Source organism: Marmota monax, unplaced genomic scaffold (genome assembly GCF_021218885.2).
Source record: "Marmota monax isolate L192 unplaced genomic scaffold, Marmota_monax_Labrador192_F-V1.1 WCK01_AAM20220418_F8-fsc00021, whole genome shotgun sequence".
Lineage (NCBI taxonomy): Eukaryota > Metazoa > Chordata > Mammalia > Rodentia > Sciuridae > Marmota > Marmota monax.
In genome coordinates this window covers 19,939,093-19,966,050 of record NW_026695228.1, presented here as the reverse complement: position 1 = coordinate 19,966,050, position 26,958 = coordinate 19,939,093, and the positions used below count along the sequence as shown (strand labels likewise).

Sequence of the window (26,958 nt, the reverse complement as noted above, 5' to 3'; positions counted from 1 at the left end):
GGTGCTGTCGAGTCCTTGAGCGCAGGCGCAGGCCGCCGCTGGCAAGCCTTTCTGCGCAGGCGCGCTGCTCGCTTTTTTTAGAGCCTGGTGGGGGTGGCGACTACGTTGAGCGTTCCGGACAAGTCGACAGACGCTGTGCCGTCACGCACCAGGTGGTCCTTTTTACTTTACCTGCAATCATGGCCATCCTTAGTTACTCCGGGAGCTATCTGCCAAGCTAAAGACGGCCTAGGTGAGGCGGCGCCACTGCGCCTGCGCTCGTACGGCGGCCGGAACGGGCCAGAGTTGGTTCCTTCAGTGACAGCTGCGAGCCCCACCCTTGCCCCACGTGGCTTCGAAGACCGGGTGAGCAGCGGCCAAGAACCCTGTTGCGCGCGGACTAGGGAGTGGATGCTGTGGGGTCGGGCTGGTGACTGCGGCAAAGCCCTCAGAACTTGATTTTGGGGAAGGAAGGAATCTTACTGAAGCCGCTAGGGGACCGAATCTGCCTTCCTTTCTTTGCATTTTTTTTTTTTTTAATTCTTTCAACACCTACGTACTGAGTGCCAGCAACGTGTCTGGCTCCGTCTTAGGCAATAGGGCAAGGAGACTAGAAGGTATAAACAAATAAATAAATGAATTTTGTCGCTCTAGAGTAGGTAATGCTATGCAAATAATAAAAGAGAATAATGGGATAGGAGAGGGGGGCTGTTTTAACCGGAGTGGTTTTGAAGTGTGTCCCTAGGGTAGCTGGAAGGATGAAAATCAGGCAGGGAAATGCAGTTTGGAAAAGTATACATAGAGAAACTTCTCGTAAGGAGACTGGGGTTTTTGTTGTTGTTGTTGTTGTTTCTAAGTGGCATGGGAAGCCATTGCAGGGTTTTGAGCAAATGAATGAGGTAATATTTGTGTGCTTTGAAGGTCCTCTCTGGATTCTGTGTGGAGAGTAGAGGGGGAGGGTGTGGCAGGAAGGAGATAGACCACTCATGAGGGTTCCATCCCCATCGCTTGCGTGCACATGTATTTTATCAATGTTAGATTTCTCATGTTAAATTCATATGTGCTGTAATTGCATAAGAGGTCTTTACTGCGGAGGTCATACTGGTCTTTAGAAGGAAAGAGGTCCTGATGTTTGGAACATATTCAGATAGTAGCTGTGTGCACATGCACACACACACTCACAGGTTAACGATTGATGAAGCTAGGTGAAGGATATAAGGTGTTCCTTGCAACTTTACTGTAGGTTTAAAAAGAGATCTATTTTAAATGGAAACTTGATACCAGTTTGAGAATGGAAACAGTATTATTATAATAAACAAGGCAGATAAATTAAAACAATTAAAATGAAGAAAGTTATTAAACTCTGTTAAGATTCTGGAACTGAGACCTGTCCTCCCTTAATTACTTAATTACAAAGGGTATGGCAGGAGTTAATGACCCAGTTGTGCCTGTGAAGACATCATTGTCTTTGTGGAAGCCAGGTGTGCCTGCTACCAAGCATTGCAAAGGGAATTGCTAGTGTGGGCCTCAGGCACTCTAGGAAAATTCTCTACTACTGAGCTATCTCTCTGCTCCTCCCTATTTTTATTAAAATGAATTGACACTGAATAGAATTACACATACAGTTCCTCAGCCACACTACTAACTGCTCCATAGCACCACCCACTCCCAAACCTGTGGTTGGTGGCTACCTTACTGGACCACACAAATATAGAATATTCCATCATTACACAAAGTTCCATTGGACAGATAGTTACATTGAAGTTTGGGACCAATGATTTCACAGGTGAATTTTGCTCTTTGCCAGGAAACAGATATTGTTTTTTCTTTTGAGGAAGTGAGATCAAGCCATAGACTCACTTCCTGTCCAGCCCTTGTCAGGGTCCATCCTCACTGGTTTTGTACCTGATGGTTTTGCCAGCCTGTAGGGAGCATTCTCTAGATTTGTCCTGGCTTGGCTGATCAGCTGGGATCGGAAGCAGAACTTTTCCTCATCCTTCCTTTTTAACCTGGGACCCCCTTGTATAAGACAGGCAGAATAAACACTAGATCCTTTTATTTGTGTATTTTTGTGGGGATCTGACCCGGGGCCTTGTGCATGCCTGTACTGTACCATTGAGCAACACTACCAACCCTGGATTTTTTTTTTTTTTTTAAGAGTTTGCTTGTCTCATCTTTAGCTAATAGGTGCCTCTTAGGATTTGCTTCCTTCCTTGCTTTCTGATCTTACCAGATGCCCTAGCTCCTAAGATCTATGTCCTGCCAAAACATGGAATTAGCCATTCTTCCAGGGGCCTTGGATTCTATTCTATGGGAAATGGTATTTAGAGACCATAGTTGGTGTTAAGGATGCTCAATGCTACTATGATATCATTTCCTTTAGGCATTTTCTGTTCTTATCATTAGAACATTAGAGGTTTGTTTGCTTAAAAGAAAATATATCAAGAGTTCATATTGAAAATTTCAGTTCAGGGGCTGGGATGTGGCTCAAGCCGTATCGCGCTCGCCTGGCATGCGTGGGGCCCGGGTTCGATCCTCAGCACCACATACAAACAAAGATGTTGTGTCCGCTGAAAACTAATAAATAAGTATTAAAAAAAAAAAAAAGAAAATTTCAGTTCAAGCACAGTAGTGCACACCTGTCATCCCAGGTACTCAAGAAGCTAAAGGCAGGAGTATTGCAAGTTCCAGGCCCACCTGAGCAACAGAACCAAACTCTATTTCAAACTAAAATTTAGAAGAGTGCTGGATATATAGCTCAGTGGTAGAGGGCTTGCCTCACATGTGCCATTCCTGGGTTTAATATCCAGTACCACATACAAAACAAGGGGAAGAGATCTGAGATCCTCCCCCAACTTTATAGAGGTTCAGTATAGAGATATACATTGTGTTATATATAAGTATATTGTGTATATTTGTTGTACATCGTCATAATTACATATGTATACATTGTGAAATATTCATCACAGTCATGCTAATTAACATAAAGATCTTTTGTGGGGGCTGGGGTTGTGGCTCAGTGGTAGAGTGCTTGCCTAGCATATGTGAGGCATTGGGTTCGAGCCTCAGCACCACATACAAAATAAATAAAAAATAAAGGTATTGTGTCCATCTACAATAGAAAAAAAAATTTAAATAAAAAGAAGTTTTAAAAAAAGATCTTTTGTGTATGATGGGGTCAGAACTCTTAAGATCTGCCCTGTGTGAAGCACTGGGTTCCATCTGTAGTACTGCCAGAGGAAAAACAAAAGCAAAAAACAACATAAAACCCTCGACTCCTAGCAAATTTCAAGTATGCAATATACAGTATTGTTAATTAGATGGAGTTATGAGGTTTTACTTATTTCAGCCTATGATCTTACAATCTTTTTTCCTTTGTTTGCAGTACTGGGAATGGAACCCAGAGTCTAGTATGCTAGGCAAGAACTCTACCACCAAGCTTCAACTACAGTTCTTTTTATTTTATTTTGAAACAGGATCTCACTAAGTTGCCCAGGCTGGCTAGATCCTCTGCTTTAGCAGGATCCTGAGAGTTGGGGTGCCAGGTATACCTGCTACCATATCTGGCTCATTGAGATTTTTTGTTTTTTTGCAGTGCTGGGCCTAGAACCCAGTCCTTGCATATTCTTGGCAAGAAGTCTACCACTAAGCCTCATCCCCAGCCCAGATTAGTTGGCATAATTTCATTCTTGGTTTTTAGGGATTGCTTTTATTTTTATTTTGGTTTATTTCACTTTCTAGTCATATAAAGGATTTATATGGCTTCCAAATTCATCCCATTCCAGAAGATACACTCAGAGTGAATAATCCAGCTTCTGTTCCTTTCCCTTCCCTACCAGGTAACTATTTTTATTAGTTTCTTCTTTAGCCCTCCTTTTTATTAGATATTATTATTCATTGTTATTTTTAAATTTTATATAACAGGTTGAGCATCCCTAATCTGCATTCTGAAATTCTCCAAATTTTTAAACTTTCAGCTCTGTCATGGCCACATTGGAAAATTCCACACCTCATCTCATATAATGGGTTGCAGTCAAAACGGACACACTAAAAATATTGTATAAAATTACCTGCAGGCTGTGACTATGTGTGTAAGGTATATATGATGTATAAAGAATTTTCTGTTTGGATTTGGGTCTCATCCCCAAGATATCTCATAATTTATATGCAAATATTCTAAAATCCCCCAAAGTATGTACTACTTAGGTCCCAAGAATTTCAGATAAGGGATAGTCAACCTGTAATATAATGGTATCTTATTGTATAATTATATATAAGATTATGTGTGTAAATATAATAAAGTATGATTATTACGTATTTAGTATTAGAATGACATTTTATACATATATGTGTATCTGTGTCTGTGTGTGTGTGTATGTTCATATATATATTTATTTTTTGAATGGCATTAAGGCTTTAACTCAGGGGCTCTCTACTTCTGAGCTATATCCACAGCCTTTTTAAAAATTTTATTATAAGATAGGGCTTCACTAGTTTCTGAGGCTGGCCTTGAAGTTGCAATCCTCCTGCCTCAGCCTCCTTAGTAGCTAGGATGACATATGTGGGCCACTGTGCCCTGCTCTCTTTTGCGTTTTTCAAAGCTCTTTGGAAATTGCGATGTTCCCTTTACCCATGATCTAGTGATAAGAATTTTTCCAGGGTTGATCCCAAGGCTAGGTGCTCCCCCAAAGTGGTGTTTTGCCTGCTCTCTCTTGACAAGCTTTCCTCTTGACTTTGCTCAGCAGACAGAGATGACCTCCAAGCGCATCACCCAGGAGACCTTTGATGCAGCTGTGCAGGAGAACATCGAGGAGTTTGAGATGGGGCCAGAGGAAGCAGTGAAGGAGGCCATGGAGCAGTTTGAATCACAAGGTTAGGGCATTATGGCTTGGTCCACGGCTCTTAGACACAAGAGTGTTGGGATCCCGCCTGGACTGCCATAACCCCATCATGCCTGGCAGAGAAACTGGTGCCCCAGTTAGGCCAGGCCCTCTGGTCCTGCCTTGATCATGTCTACCCTCTCTTTTCTTCCATCTCACTGAGTCATTTATGAGGCTGGATCCTCTTTGTGGATCTCATTTTCACTGTCACTTCCCTGAAATGGCTTTCCCTAACCTGCCCTGGTAAGCAGGGCTACCTGCCCCACTGCACCCCCACTTGGGCTCAGAGTGGAAGAAGGTGATGGCAGTCATCAGCTGTGGAAATAGTGTGCCCAAACCAAGCCTTAGAGGAGAGTAGTTATTAAGGGACCATTTGTAATGGTGTAGGCAGGGTTTAGAGCCCATGACAGCCAGGGCAGGACCCTTGATGGTCACAGCAGGGAGTAGGGGCTCTGGGCAGGAGTCTTCTGATAAGCACCAGGTCTTTGGGTAGAGGCAGGGCAGATTGCTAGAAATGAACACCACTGACCATTCCCTTCCTCCTGCCCCCAGTCTTGACTCTAGCTCCCACTGGACAGGCTCATTGAAGAGCCAGATGGCACTGAGCATGGCTCTGGGCTCAATCCCCACTATCCCCAGCCAAAAGCCAGTGGGCAAGGGATCTAGGCTCCAGTCTCAAAGGTCAGCCTCTTGGGCACAGAGTAAAGTATAGACAATGGACAGGGGCTGGCAGGGTGACTGGAAGTGTCTGACCCAGTGAATGCTTCCTGTAGGGGCAGCACAAGGCCAGGGAGAATGGGATCTCTGAGAGAAATGGCTGAGGGATCCCCTGTCCTCTCCCAGGCAGGAAGTGCCATCTCACTGCAAAGAGATGGCAGTGGTGATATGGCCCCACTTGGCCATGGCCTGGCTACCACTCTGCTCCCTTTGGCTGACCTGGGGAGGAGTCAAGCAGAAAGGAGCACTGGGAAGACCTCTGAAAGACCTCCTGAAGGTGTATCTCAGCAGAAGGGACATGGGGTGTGACTTCCACTGGTAGGCCAGAGGATGACAGTTGTCACTTCTTTTTTTCAATGTTCCTATCTTCCTCTTTACAGGGGTTGATCTGAGCAACATTGTAAAGAGTGTGCCTAAAGTCTCTGCAGATGGACCCCAGGAGCCCACACATGATATCTTACAGGTAGGAGCATGGAGCCCATGTGAGAGGTCCCTTTTCACTTTGGAATAATCTTGGTGGATAGCTCTTCCCTTTCCACATGGCAGAAGGCAGGCTCTGAAGGTCAGTGACCTGCCTGGTGTGCATTGGCCAGGTTGAGTTTGCAGCCACATCTCTCCCTGAGTCCCAGTCTGAGTGCAGCACAGCTTTTGGGGGGCTGCTGAGCTCCACATGGAGCCCATGATCTGAGGTCAGAATCCACAGCATGCTCTTGGTTGTCCCTGGTTCAAGGAGCCTGGGGTTGAGGGTGGCATAGGACAGCATTTCTGGCCTCCCAGAGAGAGAGAAAATTGCAAGAGGAGGATGTAAGGCAGTCTTTATTGAACACCAACCATTTATTAGCACTTTACAGCCAGTCTATTAAACATTTAAACTCACTTGTTGAAGCTGGGCATGGTGGCATAGGCCTGTAAACCCAGTGACTCAGGAGGCTGAGGCAGGAGGATTGCAAATTCAAGGCTAGTCTAGGCAACATGGTGAGACCAAGTATCCAAAAAAAAAAAAGAGCAAGTTGGAGGAGACACCTTGGGTGCAAACCCAACTCTGCATAAGGGCAATATGTCCTTACATAAGGATCCTTCTGGCTCCAACCTTGCAGAGGTCTTGTGAAAATGGCCTCCTTGTTGTCCCCACCACCATCCCCCTTTGCTAGTAAGGTTGAATTTTATTTGTTTTTTATTTTATTTTTGTGGTGCTGGGGATTCAACCCAGGGCCTTGTGCATGCGAGGCTAGCAGTCTACCAACTGAGGTATATCCACTGCCCCTTATTTTTATTTTTTTGCAATGCTGGGAATGGCACCCAAAACCTTACAGTAGGCAAAAGCTCTACCACTGAGCTACACCATCAGCTCCCAACTTTTTTTTTTTGTACTGGGGGTTGAACTCTGGTGCCTTACCACCAAGCTACATCCCCAGCCCTTTTTAATTTTTTTGTTCTGAGATAAGATCTCACTAAGTCACTGAGGGTCTCATTGAGTTGCTGAGGCTAGCCTCAAACTTGAGATCCTCCTGCCTCTGCCTCCCAGTTGCTGTGATTACAGGCACGTACCACCACACCCAGGTTCCCAGACTCGTTTTTTTTTTTTTAATATTTATTTTCGGTTTTAGGTGGGCACAATATCTTTTTTTTACATTAATGTGATGCTGAGGATTGAACCCAGGGCCTTGCACGTTCTAGGCGAGCACTCTACCACTGAACCACAACCCCAGCCCCCAGACTCATTTTTTTAAGTATTCTCTTGTGTGATAACATATCCTCAATTTAGGTTCACAGTTAGGGAGGGCTGGCTCATAGGTATCTTTGACCTTTATGAGTGTTAAGATGAAATCAAAGCCCTTTGAGCTGATGGTTTCTGTCCAGTTGCCCTTGCCTGAGCTGGTGCCAATGATCTCATCAGCTCTAAGCACACAGATTCCTCTTGAGCTCATGCTGAGGCATGTCCTGAGATTGTATTGCTGAATGGCAGCGAGACTGGTCTGCCCTGTTCAAATTGTTTTCTTTCATCATGTTTCCCACATGACTTAGAGCTATATTTGGGTAAATCAACCGTGTATATTTGGCAAGTACTCTGTAAATATTTGGGGAGTGAATGAGAGGTACAGCAAAGAGACATCTTGATGGGCAGATCTGATGAAGGTGACTTTCTTCTTTTTCCCTCTAAGGGTGGACCGATGGCAGTTGTGTCAGTTTTGTTTGGCTGGCCTCACTTCTGGGTTCACTTACAGCTTCTCCAAGTCAACCAGGGGTGGGATGTTTAATATGTCCACACACAGGTGTGCAGTTCCTTAGCAGGGACCCTGAGACAGCTGAGGCCTTCCTTCTCACTAAAAAGTATAAGTATGGCCAGGAGTGGTGGCCCCGTGCTTGTAATCCCCCATGCAGAAGAATGAGGAGGGAAGATTGCAAATTTTGACCCTACATTATTTCCATCTTCCACCCAGATCCTGGAGGAGGGGACCCTGCAGGGATGCAGACACTGTCACCATGGCCCTGGGTTCCCATCTCTGGGCTGAGCTGACACTAGTTTCTTCTTTATCTCCCAGGCCCTGGGTGACCTGCAGAAATCTGTGGCCTCCTCTAGCCCCGAAGAGGTGTCGACCCACCTTACCCGATTCTGTGACCAGTGCAAACAGCACAAAGCCTGCCGCTTCCTGGCGGCCCAGAAAGGAGCCTACCCCATTATCCTGGCTGCCTGGAAGCTGGCTGCTGCAGGAGACCAGAACCTTCTGCTCCAGGCCCTCAACGCCCTGTCAATGCTGACTGATGGTCAGCCTGACCTTCTAGATGCCCAAGGCCTACAGCTGCTGGTGGACACACTGGCCCAGAGTGCTAATGAAGCCAACCTGACCTGCTCTGGGATCCGCTGCGTGCGACATGCCTCTCTAAAGCATGAGCAGAATCGGCAGGGCCTGGTGAAGGCTGGTGTGCTACCCCTGCTGACCAGTGCCATTGCCCAGCATGGCCAGCATGCTGATGTGGTGAGGGAGGCATGCTGGGCCCTCCGCATCATGACCTTTGATGATGACATTCGTGTGCCCTACAGCAACGCCCACAACCATGCCAAGATGATCGTGCAGGAAAACAGAGGCTTGAAGGTGCTCATTGAGGCTGCCAAAGGTAGGAGCCCCAGCTGATGTGATCAGTGACAGTACAGCAGCAGGCAGGCTGTGGCCAGGGTGAGTTGTGCTCAGCATGAGCAAGAGCCTGGATTCAGTCCCTACACCAAACTAACAAAAAGAAACAAAGAAAGAAAGAGAAAGAATCAGGGTTTCAGACTGCTTCAGGCATGGCTAGGTCCAGGCTTCTCTATTGGCCTAGTCCCACTCACATGGCTACTCTAGTAATAGAAGTGGATCTATGCTTCCTGGTGGCTCCTGGAGAGTTCCAGGCAAGTATTCATTGGCCAGGAGTGGGTCCGTTGCCCATCCCTGGAAATGTTTAGGGAGGTGGCCCACTGTGCCCAGCCACATGGAAGAAGATGAGGAAGAGGAATTCCCTAAAGAGCAGGAGTCGGGGAGTCTTGCCGGCCTTCCCGAGTCAGTCCAAGATGAAAGTTGACATTTTCTTGTTCATATTTGGCTGTAGATTATTGTGCAGGGTGACCAGGGAGCTGGCCATAGGAAGCCATACCCTGACTTTTGGACCCTAAAGCCTCTGTCCTTCACCATGTCCACCACACCTACCAGCAAAGGCCTGACAGAGGTCCAGCACACAGGAGGTGCTGGAAGAATGAGTTCTCCTCTCCTGCCTGCCCTGTGGCTCTGGCTCTGCAGCCAGGCCTGTCTGCCAGGGAGCCAGGCCTGCCTCAGGCCCCTGCACACCTCCAGAGAAGCTGAGAATGGGTCCTGACTACAAGTTGAGCTGCTTTTCTGGGTAGGTTTCATCTTTCCTGTCTGTCTATGGGAGCTTGAATTAGGCTGGCACCGGAGAGGAGGACATGTAGCATATGTGTATATGAAGCCTTTCTATTTTTGGTGCTGGGGATGGAACCAGGGCCTCACACATGCTGAGCACATGCTCTGCCACTGAGCTGCACCCCCAATCTCTGAAGTTACTTTGTGTAAAAAATGGGCTCATGTATTGTGAGCTGCAATTCTTAGGACAGGGTAGAGACTTCCAGGCAGCCCCAGGGCCATGTTTTTCTCCTCAGATAATCTGGTTTCCCTCTTAAAGCCTTCTCCTGATTGGATGAGGCCCATCCACATGGTCTAGAGTCATCTCAGTTCCTTCCTTAACAGCAATTGGTTGTGGCTGGTGACCACATCCACAGAATACCTGCACATCAGCCTTGGAGGGATCTCTGGGACCCAGACCCAGTAGACACATGCACTGGCCATCCCAGAGCTCTGTATCAATTATTATTATTCTTTTGTGTGTGGTACTGGGAATTGAACCCAGGGGTGCGTAACCACCGAGCCACATCCCCAACCTGTTTTTTATTTTTATTTTAAGACAGGGTCTTGCTAAGTTGCTTAGAGCCTTGCTAAGTTGCTAAGGCTGGCTTTGAACATAAGATCCTCTTGCCTCAACCTCCCGAGTCACTGGAGTGACAGGTGTATACTACCACGCCCAGCTCCTCTGTATCAGTTATAAATATTTGCCAGACGGGAAAGACAGTAGAATGAATTGGACATAACTGTTCTATGTTCACATATGAATACACGACCAGTGTAACTCCACATCATGTACAACCACAAGAATGGGAAGTTACACTCCATCTATGCATGATATGTCAAAATACATTCTACTGTCATGTGTCACTAAGTAGAATGAATTTTTTTAAAATAAGAAAATAAATAAATATTTGCTGAGCTTGCTGGCACCTGCCTGTTATCCTAGCAGGATTGCTAGTTTGAGGCCAGTTAAGCAACTTTGGGAAACCCTCTCTCAAATAAAAAAGAAGGGCTAGGGAATGTAGCTCGGTGATAGAGTGCCCTGGTTTAGTCCCCAGTGCTGCAGAAAGAAAAATGAGAAACATTTGCACTGTGGGCGCCAGGGCAGGCATCTGCTCCCCACGTTGAACCTCAAACTTCGTCTGGGACACTGGTGTTTTGCCCGTCAACTCAGTCTGTGTGTCCCTCTGTGGTTTTCTGTTGCACTTATTCTGTCATTCCCACCCCAGGATCATAAAAATAGTCTCGGATGTTTTATTTTGGTGCTATTATGGTTTTCTTTTTTTAGTTGAGACCATCAGTTGGTCTGGAATTTATTTAGAGCGCAGGGGTGGAAGGGTGGAGGAGGGACGCTCTCCCCTCTTCTCCATCAGCGACCAGCAGGGGGCAGCGCCAGCCTGAGATGCCCCTTCTGTCTACTCCTGGGGCCTTTCTGGTGCAGGCAGCTATCCTCTGAGGCAGAGGGACTGGGTTCCACTAGTGGATCAAGGGCCTCACCTAGCCGAGGTCCCTTTCCCTCTTCCTAGGGTCTCTCCCAACGCCAACAGTGCATTTTTTGTCTCCCTCCAGGCTTTTCCGACAACCCCAGTGTCCTGAGTGAGTTCTGCAGCACCCTGTCTCGCCTGGCTGTCCGCAATGAGTTCTGTCAGGAAATAGTTGACCTTGGGGGCCTTGGCATCCTGGTGACCCTTCTAGCCAACTGTAATAACCACCAGGTAGGGACCTAGAACCTTGAGGATGTATGGCCCCTGGCTTGGGTTTGATTTATTGTTTCCTGCAACGAAGGCTCCTGCCCCTCTGGGTCCCAGCCAGCAGGATAGGCCACCGTCAGAATAAGTTGGTACTATCTGCCAACCCGGGAACTATGGTACAGTTTTCTTTTTACTGACCCAAGTACAGGAACTAAAGTTGCAGAGCAAAACAAACCTGCGCCCCTGCCTTTTTTTATTGGCGGTACTGGGAATGGAACCCAGGGCCTCTCACATACTAGGCAAACGCTCTACCACTGAGCCACAACCCCAGCCTGTGTTTATTTTTTATTTTAAGACAGGGTCTCACTAAGTTGCCCAGGCTGGCATCGGGCTTGTGATCCTCCTGCCTTAGCCTCCCAAGTTACTGAGATTACCTCGCTGTCCTTTTGCACCATTTTATGTTCTGGAAGGAATGGGAGGAAGAGGATGGGGGAATCTGCTCACCAGGGCAGGGCCGGGTCATAGCATGTGGTGCTTGCCTCTGTTACCTACTGTGGGACAGGAAGGGAGTCCTCTACCATCGCTCCATCATTTAGCAGCTGCTTATCAGCCTCTCTCCCTGTGCTTGGCCCAGGTTGCAGCCAGCATGCATCTGTCCAAGGCAGGCTGACAGAAAAGCCCCGGGGGCACCTGGCTGTGACAGCCAGACTTGTTCTGTGTAGTAGCAAAGAGCTCAGTTAGAATTGGCCCCAGCAAAGGAGGGAAGGCATTTTACTTGACAGTCCCAGGATGGAGCCTCGGTTTTCTTTTCCTCTCAACTCTGTCCCAGAAGTTGGCAGTCCCAGTTATTTATTTATTTTTTTAAAATAGTGCTGAGGATGGAACCCAGGGCCCAAGTCACATGTTCACTATCCCTAGAAGGGAGGGGTGATCAAGTAAGCCAGATGTCCTACCTGGACACAAGTAGCCTAAGCCCAGGTATCTGCCTCTAGAAGCCTCCCTTCCCTTCTCTGTGCCATTAAGGCTACCCACATTCCCCAGGACAGCTACACCCGTCATTGAAACAGACCAACAGCCCCAGGCCCTTCCTCAAGACCCCTCCCACAATCTAGCAACCCAGAGGCTCAGGAGGAGGACCTGGCTGGGTGCATCCAGGCCTTGCCTTCTGTGCAGGACCTTGTCAAGCAAGTGCTGAGCGCCCTGCGGGCCATCGCGGGCAACGATGATGTGAAGGATGCCATTGTCCGCGCCGGTGGGACAGAGTCCATCGTGGCCGCCATGACCCAGCACCTGGCCAACCCCCAGGTATCCACCTCAGGGGCACGTGGGGTGGGGCTGGCGGCTGGAGGCCCGCTGTTTCCATGTCCACCTGGAGCTCTGCTCTTCCTCACTTCTCAGCAGGGCCATGGCCAGGGGAGGTGAGCAAGGGGCCAGGACTCTGTCTCAGATACTGGCCTGAGTGTCCTGGGGTGAGCACCCGGGCTACCTGAGATCCAGCCAGGCCAGTGCCCTCAGTGGTGGTGGTGACCATGAGGGCTGGTGGGAAGGAGGGCGTCCATCTGCCTTGTCTCCGCCGCCTCTCACCCATGACTGATCCCCACAGGTATGTGAGCAGAGCTGTGCTGCCCTGTGTGTCCTGGCCCTGCGAAAGCCAGAGAACAGCCAGGTCATCATGGAGGCGGGCGGGGCCCTGGCCGCATTGCAGGCCATGAAGGCACACCCACAGGAGGCTGGCGTGCAGGTGACAGGGGTGGATTGGGTGGGGGGCTGGGGGGGTTGAGGAAGGAAGGTGGGAGCATGTGAGGGGCAAGCAGGAGGCTGACTTGCAGTGGTATGGGGGCAGAGGCAGGAGATCTGTGTGTAGGTGGACTGGTGTTGGGGGGACAGGAAGCTGGTGGGCAGGCAGTGGTGTGGGGCAGGAGGCCAACATACAGGTGAGAGCAGGCCCTCCCTGCCCATGTCTCCATCACAGCCTGAACCCACAAGGCCTCTTCCTTTTCATCTTTTTTTTTTTTTTTTTTTTGACTGAGGATTGAACTCAGGGGCACTCACCCACTAAGACACATCCCCAGCCCTTTTGGATGTGTCTTACTAAGTTGCTGAGGCTGGCATTGAACTAACGATCCTCCTGTCTCAGCCTCCTAAGCCACTGGGATTACAGGTGCGTGCCACGCACTCAACCCTTCCTTTCCATCTTCTAACCAATGCTGAACTCTTCTGGGGCATCTTCTCTCCTAACCATGTTTGTTCATTTGTTCTTTTTTTTGTACTGTGGGTGGAACCCTGAGCCTTAATCATGCTACAAAAATGCTCTGCCACTGATTTACATCCTCAGCCTTTTTTATTTCTTGAGACAGAGACTTGCTAAGTTGCCTAGGCTGGCCTCAAACTTAGGTTCCTTCTGCCTCAGCCTCCTGAGTAGCTGGGATTACAGCCATGTGCCATCAAGTCTAGCTTCCCTTTGCTCTTTACATTTACTCTTCTACTTTCTTGAAAATCTCTTTAGGGGGACCTGGGGAGGAGGAGAAGGGGGTAGCACAAAGGGGACTCTGCCTGGGATTTGGGGAGGCTACCAGCCCCTCCTTGGACTTCCAATCTTATTGCTGGCTGTGGGACCCACCGTCTATACCTCATCATCGTTTTCACTCCTTCCTGAACTAGACGCCTCCCTGTGGTCCTGGGCCCCTCCCCACTTCTCCTCTTCCCAGCACAGGAGCCTTAAACACACCAGGCTGGGTGGGGTGCCATGGTGCATACCTGTAACCCCAGCAACTTGGGAGGCTGCGACAGGAGGACTATAAGTTCAAGGCCAGAGTCGGCAATTTAGAGAGGCCCTAAGCAACTTAGTGAGACCCTGTCTCAAAAAAGGGCTGAGGATGTGGTTCAGTGGTAAATGCTCTTGGGTTCAATCCCCAATACCAAAAAATAAAAAATAAAAACCATACCAGGCTGGATGCCACGGGGACTTTGTTCTCACTGATCCCCACTCTGGGGCTCCATCCTCTGGGTTGGCCCGTCACCTTGTCTACTCCTTCTCACTCTGACTGGCAGACCCTCCTGCTCCCTGCTTCCCATCTGCTCTTCTGTTAGTGACAGGAGCCCCACCACACTGGGATGCTTTAGGGCAGTCCCTCACACCTATGCACAGAAAATGCAGGCTACAGATGCCCACCAAATGAGTAACAATATACAGTTGGCCCTGTTTCTCTGGTTTTTATATTCAGGGATTTAACTGGGGATTGAAAAAGTATTTTTTTAAAATAATCACATCGACTGGGTACAGTGGTACATACCTATAATCTCAGTGACTTGTGGAGGCTGAGGCAAGAGGACCACAAGTTTGAGGCCAGCCTCAGCGACTTCATGAGACCCCTTTTCAAAATAGCTAGAGAGCTAGATAGTGCTGGGTATAGCTCAGTGGTAAAGCACCCTGGGTTCAATCCCTAGTACCCCTCAAAAAACAGAATAACTCTTTACACAGCATATATAATAGGTATCCATCTTTCCCAGAAACTCATAGTGTCTCTCCTCCAGAAACAGGCCTGCATGCTGATCCGCAACCTGGTATCCCGAAGCCAAGCCTTCTCCAAGCCCATCCTGGACTTGGGGGCTGAGGCACTCATTTCACAGGCCCGAGCGGCCCACCGAGATTGTGAGGATGTGGCCAAGGCCGCCCTGCGGGACCTGGGCTGCCGAGTTGAGCTGCAAGAATTGTGGACAGGCCAGAAGGGTAACCTGGCACCATGAACCCAGGCTCAGTCTAGGCTGTGACCTTGGGTGAGTCGAATGACATAGAAATGAGGGGAGATCTGTGTCCCACCACTCTGCCCCCCATATTCTATTCCCCTATAGCAAACACTGTCCTCTCTCGGGTGCCAGGTAAAGGCTGCAGGGCTGAGGAAGCATGGACCAGGCAGAAAGCAGCTCCTGGGATCTTGTGTCCCCAGGCCAGCTAGCAGCCACAGTCCTGCCCCTCCCCCATGCCCTTGCCTATCAGAAGTTCCTTCTCAGCATTTCTTGGGGGCAAAGGGCACATTCTACTGCCCACTGTCCTATCTGAAGTTAGCGCTGTGAACCGGTCTCAGACAGTTCTGGGACTGTTCTCACACCTGCTCTGATAAGTTCCTTCAGAACTCTTCCTCTTTCTTCTCACCTGTCAAGTGGGTCCTGGACACCTCCCTCTGCTGGCTAGGGGCGGGGATCAAGGCTCATCTGTCTTGAGGATCTGGCCAGCTGTGGTGCCTGATAATAAAAGACCATTGGAGGGGTTTCTTTTGTAACTCAGCTGAATGTGGGGACTGCAGCACTGATCTCAACAACTTGGAGAGGGAAGGACCTTTGGAGAGGCCGTGAGGTTTTGGGAGCAGCTTGGAATATATGATATATTGTCACATGTTGTCCTGAATCAGGAAGGTTCCTGAGTCCTTGATCAAGTTCACTTTTATGAGCATGTACTGTTTCTGGGGGGTTACAGAGATTGCCTTCCTACCCTAAACTCAGCTCTGTGGCCTTGAGCAAGTGACATGACTTCTCTAAGCTTCAGAGTTTCTTTTAGTGGGGAGGGGTACTGGGGATTGAACCCAGGGGCAGTTTATCACTGAGCCACATTCCCAGCCCTTTTTATTTTTCCTTTTGAGACAGGGTCTTGCTAAGTTGCTTAGGTTCTCACTAAGTTGCTGAGGCTGGCTTTGAACTTGTGATCCTCTTGTCTCAGCCTCCCAAGTCGCTGAGATTCAGGTGTGTGCCACTGCACCTGGCTGAGCTTCAGTTTTGATCCTCTTAAAATGAGGAGTGGCATGGTGGTACACACCTATAATCCTAGCACCTATAGAGGCCAGGGCTGGAAGATCACAGATTTGATGCCAACCTGGACTACTTAGACCATGTCTCCAAATTTATAAAAGACTGGGGGTGGGGCTGGGGTTGTGGCTCAGTGGTTGAGCACTTGCCTGGCACATGTGAGGCACTGGGTTTCATCCTCAGCACCACATAAACAAAGTTAAAAAAAAAAAAAAAAAGATTGGGGATGTAGCTCATTGCTAGAGCACTTGTATAGTATTTATAAAAGAAATCCTGGGTTCTAACCCTAGCACTGACAAAAAGAAAAAAAAAATGGGAATTGGAGGTGATAGATCCCTTCTGAGGGGTGTTGGAATCCCCGATGCCAATCCATTAATGAGGACACAGTTTTGAGAAGAAGGAAAAAGGGTTATTGCTTTGCCAACAAAGGAGAAACACAGGGGACTCCTGTCCCAAAGGCTGTGATTCTGCCCATCAGCAGGAACAGAGGGGTTTTTATAGAGGTGATTCAGAGAAAATGAGATTAGGGAGGAGAGATAGAAGATCAGGGAGGAGAAGTTTAGGGAAAAGAAGGTTGGGAAAAAGAAAAAAAAACATTAGTGTCAAAGCCACAAGGGACATAGTCAAAGCATCAAGGGAACCCCTGTTACAGATTTAGGGTGGGCATGTTTGGGGTTGCTCCCAGGCATTGCCAGCTTTACCCCTGTCACTCCAGGAGGACTGGCAGTGTCATGGTCTTTGGGGTGGGGTGTCTCTGGCAGCCTGTTTCTCCTCTCTGACCCTTGGTTTTCCATCTGTAGGATGGACATTATTGTTGCCTCCAGTGCTCATCCTTCATCCCAGGTGTTTTGGGATCCCCCAAAATATTGTAGACCCTAATTTTCCTGCTCCGAAGCCAGCTTAGAGGTCACACTGAGGTCACCCCAGTAGTTCAATGGAGGTCAGAACAACCTGGGGCTCTCCAGTGGGTGCCACCCCACCTCCTGCCCAGGCCTCTCCCCTCCCCCCCCCTCTGCCCCCCACCTCTCATGGCCCTCCAGCTCTCCCAGCCCACCTGCAGCCTTGCCACACCCCTACCCTGCCTGGGCAGGCCTGAATTCCCTCAGTCTGTGACCAGAAGAACCTTGGTTTTCATGGAAACCATTCAATGCAAATACCTGGAGTAGGGTGGGAGGGGGAAGTCACCCTGGTTCCATCTCCTTGTAGTGTCAAAATCCCCACCCCCAGCATGGAAGGGCCCCAGTCAGCCCACAGGGGCAGACCTGAGCCTCAGACTGGGTCACTCTGCCCTGCCCCCCTCCCTCAGGGGACTCACCAGGATCTGTGTGAAGGATCTTGTGCCTGCCCTAGGCTACCCTGGCTTGGCTTTTGGAACAGACGTGTGCGACCTTGGACAGTCCTTGGCACTGTTCATCTGTCATGCCCCAGTCTTTCTCCGAGTCTGCCTATGGCTCCCAGGTGCCCCCCAGATAAAACCAAGTAGTCTTTTGTGGCCCACAGGGCAGCCTGACCCAGGCCTGGCCCACTGCCCGCCCTGCCTTCCCACAGCTCCTCACCCTGCGCCACACTCTGCGCCAGCCGCACTGGCCGCCTCAGCCCACGGCCTCTGCAGCTCTCCCTTGACTGGCTCCACCTGCCACCAGGTTTCAGTTCCTATGTTGCCTTTTCAGGGAGACCCCTGTCACATCACCCCATGTGTTCCACCTCTGGCCTCTGACCCTGTCCAAGGTCACCTCCTGTGTAAACCCTTCCCCTTGTCTCGCATGGCCCCCTGTTGCTTGCTCCCCGCTGCGCTCCAGCTTCCTATACATATTTTTGAACTGCACCTGAATAAACTAGAGAAGAACACTGTGTGGTTGGAGGGAAGGCCCTGCCAGCGGCTCCAACGTCCTCCACTGGCTCCTGGCCAGCTTCTTTGGGAGGAGCTGGCTTCACCTTATCAGTCTGTTTCACCTGGGGCCTTAGGAAATGGGAGTCTTCAGCAGTGTGGCTCAGAGCACGTTTGGATAGACACGTTGGGTGAGGTGGCACAAGGGGCTGAAAACCCCATATTCTCCTGGAGTCAGCAGGCCAGTGTCCCCATCCCTGCTCAGCAGCCTTAGACATGTCACCTCCACGAGTCTCAGCTCCCTATGTGAACACAGGCTGGATCTGTCACTGCATGGTCACAGCCTCCAGTAAGACCTGGTTCAGAGGACCCACCCAGCACACGGCCCTTGCTGTCCTTGTTGACAACATAGAGACGTGGGCTGAGGGGGACCTTGCTGCAGGGGTGAGCATATTTGACCACCTCTACTTCTGTGCACTGTGGACAAGTGGCCTGACTTCTCTGAGCCTTGGGAGACTTGAGTGGGACCACCTTGACCTGGGACTGGCCTCACAGCCATCAGTACTATGTTCAGGATGCTTCCCTCCAGGCAGGGAAGGGCCCAGGGTCCTGGGACAGAACATCATTGCCTTCCCGGCCTTTGAGAGGCTTGGAGTGTGAATCCCATTTTCCATATAAGAAGTAGTCTCACCCCCATTCAAAGGGCCATACAAGATTGAGACCCCAGCTTGGCCCTCCTCCGTGCCCCTCCTTTATCAACCTTGCTAAGCTGAACTTGGGCAAATGACTTTCTGGCCTCAGGTGATCCTGATCCTGGGCCTGGCCCTGATCCACAACTGTCATGTAAGATGATTCCTGGGATCCCTGAAGGTAGAGGAAACTGGGAAGCAGGTAGGCAATGTCTTGTCCAGGGCCATGCAAGCAGAAGATCTGGGATCCTGGGCATCCTAGCTGGACTCCGCTGAGGTGCCTGTGGTGAGGGTGTCATTTGCTGGAGCCAAGGGGCATTGCCTGCCATGGTTGGAGGGTGGCAGGGAGGTTGGCTGTTGCCAGCCTGCCGACAAGGGAACAGAAGCCAGAGCCCAGCTAGTGCCTCTGGCACCATCAGCAGAGGCAGCATGGTGCTGGCTTGCTGCCTGACCCTTGCCTCCGTTGGCACTGTCCCCAAGGGTGCCATGGGACCTTCCAGGAGCTTTGTTACCTCCCTCGCAAGGTCTGGCAGGCTGGGTGCTGAGAGCTGGGGTTCTTCCAACATAGATATCTTCGTTGGTTGGCAACCTACCCCTGTAGCTGGTCCATGTCCATAAAGCACTAGAAAATGACAATGTATCTATCACTAGCATTCAGCCAGCACTTATTGAGCACAAAACCATTGTAAATGTTTTGCTTCCCTTTCATTAATGTTGCACTGGGAAACAGAGGCAGGGAGCTTGAGTCTCTTACTGAAATTCTTGTGACCCGTAAGTAGAAAAGAGCAGAAGTGGGTACATAGCTCAGCAGTAGAGCACTTGCCTTACTTGGAAGGCCCTGGGTTCAGTCCCCAGCATGGCAAAAAGATCAGGGATTTGAACCCAGCCCTTGGTTCTTTCACCAAGGAACACTGGCCATGAGAGACTCAGTTTAGTTATCTGCAAAGTGGGTGCCGTCACCTACACCTGGAAGAGAAGGTTGGGAAATGGTGTTGGGGAAGACCCTATCCTAACGCAACTGGGACCTGACACCAGGAGGTGTTTAATAAACCTCAGCTTCCTTGTCTTCCCCAGAGGACAGAATGAGGAACAGGGCCTGGAGACTTCAGGAAAGCAAACCACAGGTGGGAGAAGAAGCCCAGGTGGGAAAATCATGGGAACTGTCAGGAGTTACATGGTAGCCTTAGGCCAGTGACATTCACAGTGTGAACTTCTGAAACATCCTTCCAGTTTGAAACTTTGTGGATCAAGCATTGAGCAAGGGGTTTACATAGCTCTGAAATGTGAACCCTTATTAAGCTCAACCTTGCTTCCTCCCAAGATTCTCTTGTTCTGAACTTGATCTCCACCAAGCCCAGTCTGCACTTGGAGGAAATAAGAGCCAATGTGGTAACCTCTCTGCCCTGAAGATTAAAGGAGTACACTTGGTGATTCAAAGAACAGAGAGGGCTTGGGGGAGGTGTTGCTAGCTAACAGTTGAGAGGACAGGGTAGCAGGTGTCTCCCTAAATTGCTGGCAAGTGCAAAAAAATGCCATGAACCCACTTCACAGACAGAGTGAGGCTCACAGGCCAGACGTGACCTGTTGAGGATCAAAGGCTTTCACCAGAAGATAAAAGCAAAAGCTGGCTTATAAATTCCCCAAGGAAAGCAATTTCAAAGAGGAAAGATCAGGTGTAGAAATCAATTTTTTTTTTTCCTCCAGTGCTGCCATGGTTGGAGGGTGGCAGGGAGGTTGGCTGTTGCCAGCCTGCTGACAAGGGAACAGAAGACCTGGAGTCTTAGGTATACTAAGCAACCTACAGGGTCAGCACATTTTCCTATTTTTCAAATGAGAAAATCTGAGGCTCACAAGTGTTTGCCCAAGGTTATCCAGTGGACCAGTGACTGGAAGAGGATTCTAACCTAGGTAATTCAGGTCCCCAGTGGCAGTTCTCTGGTATTGTCTAACTCCGTGAAAATCTGCTTTTTGGAAACTCGTGTCTAGATCGGATAACTAAAGTGCTGTGCAGTCTTGGACAAGGAGCTTGACCTGTGTTTTGGTTTCTGTCAGTGGTCGCTTCGACATCTTGGGGTTGTGGTTAAGACTGAGTTAATTCACATCTGTCACATCCTTCCAGTTTGAAACGTTAGGCTTAGCGGGAGGAGGCCCAACAGGGATGTCAATGGATCCCACGGAGGAGAAAGCTTGAACTCAAAAGTCAGGCACTTTCAGGGCTGGGGTTGTGACTCACTGGTAGAGTTATTGCCTAGCATGTATGAGGCCCTGGGTTCGATTTTCAGCACCGCATATAAATAAAAATAAAGGTCCATTGGTTATATATATATATATATATATATATATATATATATATTTTTTTTTTTTTTTTTTTAAAGGCACTTTCAGGAATCACACAGAGCTTTTCAGTAGGACTCTCCTTTTTTCCACGTCTGCACACCACCCCGAGCTGCAAAGGGCGGCTCTGGGTGACCTCCAGCGAGTTTCTGCCCTCTGTGTCATTTGCAGGGGAGGAAAGGGCTGAAGGATTATCCAAGAATCCTTCAGCTTTTAAGGTCCAAGTTCACGGTCAGAGTAGGAGGCCCCACTTTTGCGCTGGGTAGCCAGAGGGCAGACTCTTCGCCGGAGCCTCAGGAGACAGTGCGGGGCGTCCAAGGCCACCTCCCGCAGCAGCACCGCGGGTCAAACTGCACCTTACACTACCCCCCACACACACCCGCGAATCCTTTGGCGCACCGCCCATGGCTGCTACGATTAGCCGCGGGGCCTGCCCGTCTTCGTCTTAGCAGCCAATCACTGTTGCTCTTCAGGCTACTCCCTCCGTCCCTCTCACCTCTGCCCCGCCAGTCGCGCCCGCTTACTTGGAGCCCCGCCCTCGGTGCTCAGTGATTGGTAGTTAGGACTGCTGGTTTTCTGCCAAGACTCCAATCCTCGCCTGCTCAGGGCCCTGCCTCCCAGGACCTCGCACCCCGCAGGAACACTCCCGGGAACCAGAGCCTCTCCCAGTAGCCCTGCCTCTATTCTTCAGCGATTGGCTTCACGGGCTGTCCGTCCGCTTCATGCCCGCCAATTCCTACCGTCTCCAGCGCTGATTAGTCACAGAGCAGCCAATCGAAACCCAGCGTGTACCCCTCCCGTGGCGCGCACTGGGGGTGCGCGAGGCGGGGCTGTGGCGGCTGGAGGTGGCGGCTGTGGCGGCGGCGACGCGTCCGAGCAGGTGAGCTGGACGCGGGGGGCGCGGGGCGGCGCAGGCGTCAGGGGGCCCGCGCTTGCCAGACCGAACTGAGGCACTGCACGGGTCCTGTCATGGACCCTAGGGCGGAGGCGGGGGAGGCGGAGCGTGACAGCAGCGTCCCGGGGACAGAGGTTAAAGACCCCCCCCCCCCGACCCCGATCCCACATCTGGTGCCGTCAGGGAGTCTCCAGAGCCAGATCTGAGCCCCCTCACTCACAGCCCACGCACACCTGACCTCGTCCCTTCTCTTGACACCCCCCCCCCCCACAAAACACCTGAGACTGGCCTCCTTGGCATGCTCCTCTCCTCTTGACTCGTGCCCACCTCCTTGATCTCCATCCCCTGTCTTGCACAGTTGAGTCTGACATCCCGCTTCACAATCTGACACCGGGCCCCCACTCATGGACACCCTGAGACTGTCCCTGTATATGACAACCTCACACCTGATGTTGTGACCCTCCCAACCCCACAGGAGTTTCCACAACTGCGGCCGCAACCTCCACACCAACAGCTGAGCCTTCCACCCCTCTCTTACGTCTCCCACTCCGTCACCCGGGCCTGTTCCTCTCCTTTCACAGACTCCTCATATTCAGGTCTGTGTACCTCTCTCCCCGACACACCTTCAGTAACCTGAGTGGGTGCCCTGTGTATCACCCCACCTGCCCTTATGCTTCTAGCAGCCCCATCTCTCCCTCCCTCTTATCCCACCCCACCACTTATGCTTTTTCCCAAGTGCACCTGTGTGTGTGTCCCTCTGTGTTTATCCTCCCTGGATCCCCCAGGTCCTCCAACATTCACCCAGGCCTTGGGTCTCAAGATTACTGTACCCTTCCCAAACAAAAGCCCACCCAATTTTTATTTTTCAGTTTATAACAGTGCTGACAGAAACAAGGTAATTCCAGGCCTTAGAATAATCCCATCAGCCAGACAAAACCAGAATCATCCCCATTTTGGCAGAGACAAACCTAAAGCCACTAGAATGCTGGAGACAGAGCCCATCTCTTCCTGAGCATTGCCCACCTTCTTCATCGATTACTTCCCCCATTTTTGCCCATCTGTTGTGTTGATCTCCAGGGGTGTGGGGCCTCCTACTCTGACCAGGAGGGAAGTACCACCCCACCCCCATGCTCCTCTCAGGAATCATGACTTTGAATCCGGAAAGGCTTAGCTGAAAGGGGCAGCCTATCCATGGCAGTCCCGGCTTGTATCTCCAAGCCCTGGGGCTCGGGTGCCGAGGCATATAGGAGTGGGATAGCTCATCCTTTGGGGAGCTGTTGGCGAGGGCAACAGCTGATCTGTGCAAGCTCTTGAAGCCACTAAACTGAGAGTAAGGAAATACTTTCCAGAGTCAGGCGAGCTAATGGTGCAGCCGTTTAAAGCTAAACTGCAAAACTGGAGTCTGTGTGGTGCTGGGAATAATGATTCTTCTGGAACTTTTCAAGTTCCCTTGAGTCTCATTTGCATATGTGCAGCATAGAAGGAGGTCGGTGGCTTTGTTGTTGAAAAGCAGCAACATGCCATTTCCTGTAGGGCTTGCATAGTGCTTCTTACTCCTGCCTGTCTCCCTGCAACCAGGATGCCAGAATGTTCCTCAGGGCCACGTCACCTTCAGCTTCTTCTGGGGAAACTGAGGCCATTGGGATTTTCCATCCAATTGCTAAAGGGATCATGTAATCATATATTGGGGGCCTGCAGCAGCTGGGGATGCAGCTCAGTGGCAGAGCCCTTGCTAGCTTGGGTTTGATCCCCAGGACTACAAAAAAATTAATTTAATAAAAAATAAAACATATGGGTTTGGGCGTTTATGTTTGTAAATATGTATGTGCATATAGGTGTGTACTGTACATACATACTTGTACTTGTGTGTATATGTATACATTTATATATATGTATTTTATATATATATATATATATATATATATATATAAATTAAACTTTGACAATGTAATTGATGTATATAGTTTTTAGAAAACCAGTACAAAGGTGCATATAATTAAAAACCAAGCAGGTCTCTATCTGCACCCAGACCCTCTGGATGCACCTGTGCTGTTAATAATTTCTAATATTTCTTTCTAGAAGTAGTCTGTGACTGGGGAGCCAGGCCCTTATTGATGGCTGTTTAAGCTGTCACCCATCTTTTGCTGTTACAAATTGAGCTGCAGTGAATAGATAGATTCCTGTATCAGCAAATCTGGTGTGAATGTGGGCGGGCTTCAGCTGTGCTCAGGCACTTCAAAACCTCTGTCTGCATGGCATTTAGGTCCAACTACTTGTACTTCTTAGGAGTGGCTTGGTTAAAGGGCATGTCTCTCTAAATGATCAGTCTTTCTTCTCTGAGCTGTTCAGCGGGAAGGCCTGTTTCCTCCTCCCAGTCCAACTCAGATATCATCAAGTGTTCTGATCTGTCCTATCCGATTGGTGCAAAACAGGAGGTGCTTTTGATCTTCCCCTTTCTTAGATGCTCTGGCCCCTGGGGTCGGGTTAAACATTAGACTACTGTTTTTCTTCCACAATAAGAGTAAAGTTCAGGAAATATTTGAGTTCTTCCTCTGCAAGCTTGGAGGAAACCCTGCGTTTGAGGTTCCTTACAAGATTCCTTACAAGGCATTACTGATAGTCCCTGAGGCTGGGAGTGGAGGGGGGGTTGCTGAGAAATTTGGGCATAAGGTACCTTAAGCAGAACAGTTTGCTATTTGGGAGGATGAGGCAGGAGGATCACAAGTTTGAGGCCAGCTTTGGCAACTCAGTGAGACCCATTCAATAAAGAACTGGGGATGGACATTATTATCCAAAGTACATGTATGCAGACACAAATGGTGTGAATATACTTTGTATACATCCAGAGATTGTGCTCTATTTGTGTAATATGAACTGTAATGCATTCTGCTGTCATATATAACAAATTAGAATAAAAAATTAAAAATATTATTTTTTTAAAAAAAGAACTGGGGGGGCTGGGGATGTGGCTCAAGCGGTAGCGCGCTTGCCTGGCATGCGTGCGGCCCGGGTTCGATCCTCAGCACCACATACAAAGATGTTGTGTCTGCCGAAAACTGAAAAATAAATATTAAAAAAAAAAAAAAGAACTGGGGATGTAGCTCAGTGGTATCTGCTCATCTCACATATGCAAGGAACTGTGTTCAATCCCTAGTACTGAGAGCATGGGGGTGGGGGCGAGAAACTTTTAGCTGTTGTTAATTTTAAAAAAATTATTTTTAGTTGCAGATGGACACAATACCTTTATTTTATTTATTTATTTTTATATGGTGCTGAGGATCGAACCCAGGGCCTCACAGTGCTAGGCAAGAGCTCTGCCACTGAGCCACAACCCCAGCCCTTGTTGCTAATTTTTTAAAATTTAGTTTTATTTTTGTGGTACTGGGATGGAACCCAGGGCCTTGCACATGTTAGACAAGCACTCTACCACTAAGCTGTACTCCCAGTCCTGCTTTCTTCTTTTTTCCCACTTGGGTCTAGAAAAAAAAAAAAAGGGGATCATAAAACGAGTCAGGTATTTGGGGAGCTGTTTTGAGATTCTATTCAGAGTCTGAGATTTCTTACCATCTGTGCCAGTTTGAAGGAGTCGTCATACTGAGGTCAGGCCCATTCCTGAGTATCAATCAGTTTTTGGCAGTTAGACACTAGGAGAGGATTGAGTGGATCAGAACTGTTTGCTTTTTTTGAGTTTTGCAAGTCAGCTCTTGAAAACATGCATTGCATTTAGGGGTAGGGGTGTAGCTCAGTGGTAGGGTGCTTGCCCAGCCTATGTGAGGCATAGGGTGACAGAGTGCTACAAAAACAAAACAAAAAAACTCTGCATTTTTAATTTTATGTGTGAAATACTTTATAAAACGTATATCATGTACCTGTGAAAAGAAAAAAGGTATAAGAATAATGAAACTAACACCCAGCTCAAGAAGTAGAGCATTGTCCACCAGTGACCCCTCCTTGGTCACTGGGCTATTTTTAAAATATGTTTGTCATCGTTTGCTTTCCTCACTGAGCACCTTTTGCTGGGACTGTCTTGACCATCTTGTGCTGAGTGCTCAGATCCCAGGGGCCAAACAGAGTTCTCTGGAAGTGGGTAGAGAGAGAAAGAGAGAGGGAGAGAAAAGGAGAGAGAGAGAGACAAGGAAGAGGAGAAGGGGGAAGACCATATTCACATAACTTCATTATAGTAATTGTTATAGTTATCCTATTTTATAATTAGTTGTTATTGTTAATCTCTTACTGTGCCTAATTTATAAATTAAACTTTATTATAGACGTATATGTATAGGAAACCACAGTACATATAGGATTTGGTTCTATCTGTGGTTTCAGACATCCACTGGGAGTCTTGGTAGGTATCTAAGAGTGTCCTACATTCAATGACTACTGTCATTGTAAGAAGAGGAAGCGGAGACCGTATGGTAGTGGCGCATGCCACAGTGACTCAGGAGGCTGAGGCAAGAGAATTGAAAGTTTGAGGCTAGCCTCAGCAACTTAGTGAGACCCTGTTTCAAATAAAATAAAGACCTGGGGATGCACCTCAGTGATAGTATGCTTGCCTAACATCCATAAAGCCCTGGCTTCAACCCTTAGGATCTCAATAGATAGATAGATAGATAAATAGATAGATAGATAGATAGGAGGAGACACAGAGATGCACAAGAGGGAGAAGGCCATGGGACAGAGACTGGAGAGATCAGTCAAAAACCTAGGAACTGCCAAGAATTGCTGTTAGCTGCAAGAAACCAGAAGAGGCGTGGAACAGATTTTTCTTCACAGCCACAAGAGACCAGCCCTGCCTCACCTTGATTGTGAACTTCTCCACAACTGACAGACTACATTTCTGCTGAGTTGGTTGGTTTGTTTGGTTGCTTGCTTGCTCTGTACTGGAACCCCAGCCTTTTTTTTTGTTGGGGGTGAGTGTTGTTTGTTTTTTGTTTTTGGCACCAGGAATTGAACCCAGGGGCACCTTACCACTGGGCCAGACCTTTTTATTTTTTATTTTATTTATTTATTTTGGTGGGTACCAGGGTCGAACTCAGGGGCACTCGATCACTGAGCAACATCCCCAACCCTATTTTGTATTTTATTTCGAGACAGGGTCTCACTGAGTTGCTTAGTGCCTCACTGGGTTGCTGAGGCTGGCTTTGAACTCCTGATCCTCCTGCCTCAGCCTTCCAAGTCACTGTTAGTTTTTATTTTGAGACAGCATCTCACTAAGTTGCTTAGGCCCTTGCTAAGTTGCTGAGGGTCTCAATA

At 49.0% G+C, this 26,958-nt stretch overlaps 3 protein-coding genes and 1 non-coding gene across 23 annotated transcripts in view; 2 read left to right on the top strand and 2 right to left on the bottom strand.

Moving 5' to 3' along the window:
• Positions 1-297, bottom strand: part of Sugp2 (SURP and G-patch domain containing 2) — a 32,513-nt gene extending 32,216 nt beyond the window's left edge. For all 8 annotated transcript variants that reach the window (XR_006850250.2, XR_009226076.1, XR_009226075.1 and 5 more), the window contains exon 1: positions 172-297. Coding sequence is in view for 5 of the 8 variants with exons in the window: in XM_046437323.2 (XP_046293279.1) it covers positions 172-187 (16 nt within the window). In the remaining 3 variants the exon portion in view is untranslated. The remainder of the gene's footprint in view (positions 1-171) is intronic.
• Positions 8-15,429, top strand: Armc6 (armadillo repeat containing 6). 9 transcript variants are annotated; one of them, XM_046437334.2, is made up of 9 exons: positions 12-345; positions 3,721-3,818; positions 4,725-4,851; positions 5,957-6,039; positions 8,120-8,693; positions 11,039-11,184; positions 12,334-12,465; positions 12,764-12,901; positions 14,695-15,429. In XM_046437334.2, exons 3-9 carry the CDS (start codon positions 4,731-4,733, stop codon positions 14,905-14,907), a joined length of 1,407 nt encoding a protein of 468 aa, XP_046293290.1. In that variant the 5' UTR covers positions 12-345; positions 3,721-3,818; positions 4,725-4,730; the 3' UTR covers positions 14,908-15,429. The 9 variants fall into 9 exon arrangements, with proteins under 9 accessions (XP_046293292.1, XP_046293290.1, XP_046293286.1 ...); XM_046437330.2 differs by having other exon boundaries at positions 4,722-4,851; XM_046437332.2 differs by having other exon boundaries at positions 18-152; positions 4,722-4,851.
• On the bottom strand, positions 11,418-11,489 carry Trnat-agu (transfer RNA threonine (anticodon AGU)). The gene has a single exon. It is a non-coding gene; the product is annotated as a tRNA-Thr (tRNA).
• A 6,112-nt stretch (positions 15,430-21,541) lies between the features above and the next one.
• The window catches only part of Slc25a42 (solute carrier family 25 member 42), a 28,803-nt gene continuing 23,386 nt past the window's right edge, over positions 21,542-26,958 (top strand). The window contains exon 1 of one of the 5 annotated variants that reach the window (XM_046436519.2): positions 21,542-21,691. The gene's annotated coding sequence lies outside the window, so the exon portion shown is untranslated. Of the gene's footprint in view, positions 21,692-22,181; positions 22,303-26,958 lie in introns of those variants that run through there. The other 4 variants (XM_046436520.2, XM_046436524.2, XM_046436518.2 and 1 more) reach the window with 4 other exon arrangements.